Here is a 6,000-nt window from a genome sequence, read left to right as displayed (position 1 = left end):
AATTCTAACTCAAAATCATCTAAGGGAATCAATGTAAAACAGACACCATTCCATCCCCTTTCATTCTTCTTAACACACCTCAGCCTCTCCCTTGACTAGATAAAAACGTAATTTTCTCTCTCCCAAATACAGTGCAAAACAAAAACTCTTCTGTGAATGGAGAGACATGGATATGGGGTAGAGATGGAGACTTGCCTACATTACCAGCAGCCAGCCAAAAATGCCCTATGTGTGTAAAATATGTTCCTTCAAAGGGGCATTGTGAGCACTAAATATAATTTGTGCCAAAAATAATAATGAAAGCTTAGTGAATACTCTACAGTGCAGGCATTGTTACATTTAATCCATAAAACTACCCCATGAGGTAGATATTTACCGTTCTTTTCACTTTACATCTTTTTTAAAAAGCGGAAAACAGAATGATGAATTAACTTGTCCATGGTCATAAAACTGATAGGTAGTGGCACCAGGATTTGGGGACCATCGGGCAGAGGATCTTCCAAAACCGTCTTTTAAAGAGCCACAAAAAGATGTAGCCGGGTTCTTGGCACTACAGTACTGCTTTATAAACAACAGCTCCCTTCCTTTCTCTTAGAGCCCAACGGGAATCTAGAGAGACACCTTACATAAAGGAAAATGACTGCAACCTGGACCTGTCACTAGACAAATACTGCCTCTCCCCACCTCACTTCACCTGACATCTCTGCCCAACCCAAGGCAGCTCTCAGAAAACCACACAGAGGTTACCACCCCAGAAATTCTGAGATCCTAGGAGGTAGGAATGCAAATAGACAAAGCACAGTATTGCTCTGGATCGAAAATGTTTGTTTGCTCATCCTGACTCCGATTCCCCGAGCCTAGAACAAACATAGCCCTTCTGCACTCAGGAAATCCCAAGAGGTCAGGTTCAGCGTGGTAAACAACACTGTCCGGGCACCTTGCAGAACACTGGGGGCTGTGACGGGCGGCGACAAATTGGCACAAAAAAAGACTGAAATGCACAGGGACACCAGCCTAGTGGCCTTGAAAACTCAGGTTGACACTTCCAGGGAGGGAATGGGGGAGGTGGAGCCCAATTCCCGCCTCTGGAGAGAGTAACAGACTTCCCCCATCCTCCTTCTCCCTCCTCCTCCTCCAAGGCACGCTGAGATTTGGAGCGGCGGAGCTGAGCCCCGCGGGAAAAGCAGAAAAGGGTCATTGCCACTTTAAATGACTCAGGAAGTAAAAGGAGGCCTCCTGACGGGGAAAGGGAAAGTGGAACCGGGGCGGCGCGGGGGCCGGCGGCGGCCGCGATCTCGCCCGAGTAGCGGGAGGCTGAGCGGGCGGCGCCACGCGGGGGCCGACGGGGGCGCCGGGTGGCCGCGCCGGAAGTGCCCTGCGCGGCAGAGGAAGCGCAGGGACAGAGCGGAGCAGGCCGAGCCGGCGGAAAGGGTCTTTGCTGCTCCGCCTGGGCAGGGGCTGCCGCGGCCCCAGGTCCTGCTTCGAGACGCGGCGAGGTCCAGGCGGGCGGCGACTCCCGAGGAAGGGACCCGGGGCGGGAGGAGGAAGTGAGGAGGCCGCGCGGAAGGAAGGCGGCGAGCCCCGAGGCCCCGAGGCCTGGGCCGCGTCACAGCACCCACATGGCCTCTGGAGTGGGCGCGGCCTTCGAGGAGCTGCCTCACGACGGCACGTGTGACGAGTGCGAGCCCGACGAGGCTCCGGGGGCCGAAGAAGTGTGCCGAGAATGCGGCTTCTGCTACTGCCGCCGCCATGCCGAGGAGCACAGGCAGAAGTTCCTCAGTCACCACCTGGCCGAATACGTCCACGGCGCCCAGGCCTGGACCCCGCCAGCTGACGGAGAGGGGGCGGGGAAGGAAGAAGCGGAGGTCAAAGTGGAGCAGGAGAGGGAGATAGAAAGCGAGGCAGGGGAAGAGAGTGAGTCGGAGGAAGAGAGCGAGTCAGAGGAAGAGAGCGAGACAGAGGAAGAGAGTGAGGATGAGAGTGATGAAGAGAGTGAAGAAGACAGCGAGGAAGAAATGGAGGATGAGCAAGAAAGCGAGGCCGAAGAAGACAACCAAGAAGAAGGGGAATCCGAGGCGGAGGGAGAAACTGAGGCAGAAAGTGAATTTGACCCAGAAATAGAAATGGAAGCAGAGAGAGTGGCCAAGAGGAAGTGTCCGGACCATGGGCTCGATTTGAGCACCTATTGCCAGGAAGATAGGCAGCTGATCTGTGTCCTGTGTCCAGTCATTGGGGCTCACCAGGGCCACCAACTCTCCACCCTAGACGAAGCCTTTGAAGAATTAAGAGTAAGTATTGGGCCGTCACAGCATAAGCCTAGGGGTCAGGACACCTGGGTTTCAACTCAGGTGGCCTGGCTGTGACCTCACTGTGTCCCTAAGAAGCTAGTCTTTCCAACTTTTTGGGAGCAGTTCTTATTCACCCTTTTTGGTTGAACTCCTTTGAGAATCTGATGAAAGTTCTGGACTCTGACCTGAGAAAATACATGCACACACAAAATCTAGTATACAATGTTTAGAAAATTGCAAGTTTCTGGTCTGTGGATCCCAAGTAAAGCATTTCTTGGGAGTGTTGACTCCACTTAGGCCAATTTCCACAGCATCAGTATTGTTGAAACTGGTGCTTTGTGCTAGGGCTCCTGATAAGGCAATCTTTTTGCCTACTTGAAAACATGGGAAATAGGATTTTGCCACATGAATCCAAGCAAGTGATACGTCTGCATTGAAAAGACTAACAAAATAGTTCTAATAGTAACTTCATATGTGCCCCGAGTTCATTTTAGATTCTTCGTGTTTGAAACTTAGTAGAAAAGGAGGGTAAGAAGATGGAGGCCAAATTGGGGTGGGAGTGGAAGTTCCCATGTCCTCTGTCTGGATCTTTGTCTGTCGTGGACCCTACTTGTTCCCCAGAACAGAGGACACTTAGGAAATATTTGTTGAATGAATGAATTTGCAGACGATGCGCCTTTTATTCGTATTGTGGATGTTTACTATCGTTGAAAGAAACTGCTGGTGTTAATCGGGGAGGGAGGGGGGAAATTTTGAGTGGAGTGGTCAGTTCATTAAGTAATCTGTATTAGCGAGCATTGTCATATTGTGATGACTTTTGCTTCCCTGAATAGGGAATAGCTGGCATTGGGATAACAAATACCTTGAGAGTGAAGATCCTCTGTATTAGGTTTTCCCTTTCTTAGTCCTTATTTATAATTGTAAAATGCACATTCAGAAAGTGTGTAAAAACTTACAGTGTAACAAATAATTATAAAACAAATACTGAGGTAGTCTCCATCCAGATTAAGAAATAGAACATTACCAGCAATATTGAAGCCTTTCCCCCATACCTTTTCCAATTACAACCATCTGTCTTCTGGATAAGTAAGCATAATCTTGACTTCTGTGATCATTTCCTTGCTTACCTTTATGCTTTTACTCCATATGTATGCATTCCTAAACTTATTTGAACTTGACACTATGGGTATCATATTTTTATCATGCATTCTTCTGGGTTTTGCTTCATTTTCTCAACATTGTGTTTGTGAGAGTCATCCTATGGGTGGCTGTAGTTTATTCACTTTCATTACTATTTCGAATTCCATTTTATGAATATGCCACAAGTTATCTATTCTGTCATAGATGGTCATTTGATTTGTTCCCAGGTTTGGGAGCATCGGGCTGTTACAAACAATGTAAGTGTAAATATTCTTGGTCATGTCTTGGTGTACATTTACATACATTTAAGTGGAATATAAACGCAGGAGTGAAATTGCTGTGTCAGAGGCTGTGCATATCTTCAGTAATACTACATGTTGCTAACTATTTTCCAGAGTGGTTGTACCAGTTTGAATCACTATGATGAGTGTATGAGAGTTCCTGTTACTCTGTATCTTCAAAACTTGCTATTACAGTATTTTTAATTTTTGTCAATCTTGTGGCTATGTAATGGTATTTTATTGCGGTTTTAATTTTCATTCCTCTGATTACTAATGACTTTGAAGATCTTTTATATTTCCTTTGTGAAGTACCTAGTCAGTTCTTTTGCCCATTTTTCTATTGAGTTGTCTTTTCTCATTATGTGAGTTTATATATATGTGTATATATATATATATATATATATTTTTTTTTTTTTGAGATAGAGTCTTGCTCTGTTGCCCAGGCTGAAGTACAGTGGCTAGATCTCAGCTCACTGGAACCTGCGCCTCCCAGGTTCAAACAATTCTCCTGCCTCAGCCATCTGAGTAACTGGGATTACAGGCACACGCCACCATGCCCAGCTAATTTTTGTATTTTTTTTTTTAGTAGAGACAGTTTTGCCATGTTGACCAGGCTGGTCTTGAACTCCTGACCTCAAGTGATCTGCCTGCCAGTGTTGGGATTATAGGTGTTAGCCACCGTGCCCAGCTATATATTTGTTTCTGATTTTTTTTTTTGTTTTTTCTATGTGGGTTGCAAATATCTTCTATGTGGTTTTTCTTTTTAAAAAAGTTGTGCCTTGAATAGAAGCTCTTCATTTTAATGTGGTAAAACTTATCAGTACTTTTCCTTATGATTAGTGCTTTTTGTGTCTTGTTCTACTTTGTATTGATTTTTGTGTAGTAGAAGTAGGGGCTCAATTTCATTTTTTCTCCATACAGATAGCCAATTGCTGTTGCTGTGTTTATTGAAAAGCCCTTCTTTTGTGCACTGATTTGCTGTCCCACCTGTCGTATATCAAGTGCCCATAATGTGTGTGAATGTGTTTCTTGGTTCTTCTGTTCTCTACCGTTTATCTGTTAGTATATCCCTGTGTGAACAGCATGTTTTCTCAGTTATCATCCCTTTATAATATGTCTTAATATCTGGTAAAGCAGGACCTTCCATCTTGTCCTACAAGAGTGTGTTGGCCAGTTTTGGCCCTTTATATTTCTTAGAATCATAGTATTAAAAAGCTTGCAGGAGTGTTTTTGGATATTAAATTTATAAGCCAATATAGGGAGAATTAATATCATTACAACATGAAGTCTTCTGATTCATTCATTTAGGTCTTTTTTATTGCTTTGCAGTAAAGTTTTATATTTTTTTCCTGAAAGATTTTTCACATCATTGTAAAATTTATTCCTAGATACCTCATAATTTTATAGTATTGTAGAAAGTATGAGCCAGGCACAGTGGCTCACACCTGTCAGCTCTATGGAAGGCTGAGGTGGGAGGATTGCTTGAGTCTAGGAGTTTGAGGCTGCAGTGAGTTATGATCCTACCACTTCCCTCCAGCATGGTCAACAGAGCAAGACCCTATCTCTAAAATAGAAATAAATGGTTTTAAGTTTTGTTTTCTAATTGAATATAGGAATATGATTAACTTTTATATATTGATTTTTTTGTAATCTATCTGCTGAATTATCTTACATATCCTAATAATTTATCTGTAGATGTATTCTACATACTTGATTGTATTATGTGAAGAGAGATGCTTTTTGTTTGTTTCTTTTCAATCCTTGTATCTGTTATTTGTTTTTCTTGCCTTACTGCATTGGATAGCACCCCGAGTATTATGTTGAATGGATGTGGTTGGTGGGTATTCTGGCCTTGTTCCTAGTCTAGCAATAATTGATAACATTGCACAAATAAGTGATATGTTCTATGGTTTTTGAAAATGGATATGTTTTATCAGTTTAAAAAAATTCTAGTCCTGGTTTGCTAAGTTTTTCTGAATTTTGATTGGTTACTTAATATCAAATGCTTTTTTTGCATCTTTTGGGATGATCATGTGATTTTCTCTTTTACTGTGTTATGATGATGAATTGCATTAATTGATTTACTTATTAAAGTTAAATTTAAAAATCAGTGATATGTTCACATGCCTCAAAAGTCTGTGCCCTTTTCACCTGATTCTTCTACCAGCTGTTGGTAACTACTTGTTTTTTTCTTCGAAACAGGATCTTACTCTGTTGCTCAGGCTGGAGTGCAGTGGTGGGAGCATAGCTCACTGTAATCTCAAATTCCTGGGCTTAAGCAATCCTCCCAC

The 6,000-nt window shown here is 43.4% G+C and overlaps 1 protein-coding gene across 1 annotated transcript in view; it reads left to right on the top strand.

Annotated features, from left to right (window-relative positions):
- The first annotated feature begins 1,261 nt into the window (after nt 1-1,261).
- Nucleotides 1,262-6,000, top strand: part of TRIM44 (tripartite motif containing 44) — a 143,110-nt gene continuing 138,371 nt past the window's right edge. Inside the window, exon 1 of the mRNA XM_055281922.2 lies at nt 1,262-2,288. Within this exon, the coding sequence (XP_055137897.1) occupies nt 1,620-2,288 (669 nt within the window). The 5' untranslated portion in view covers nt 1,262-1,619. The remainder of the gene's footprint in view (nt 2,289-6,000) is intronic.

Source organism: Symphalangus syndactylus, chromosome 6 (genome assembly GCF_028878055.3).
Source record: "Symphalangus syndactylus isolate Jambi chromosome 6, NHGRI_mSymSyn1-v2.1_pri, whole genome shotgun sequence".
Lineage (NCBI taxonomy): Eukaryota > Metazoa > Chordata > Mammalia > Primates > Hylobatidae > Symphalangus > Symphalangus syndactylus.
The sequence above is the reverse complement of the archived record's forward strand: the minus strand, read 5'-3'. Positions and strand labels throughout refer to the sequence as shown.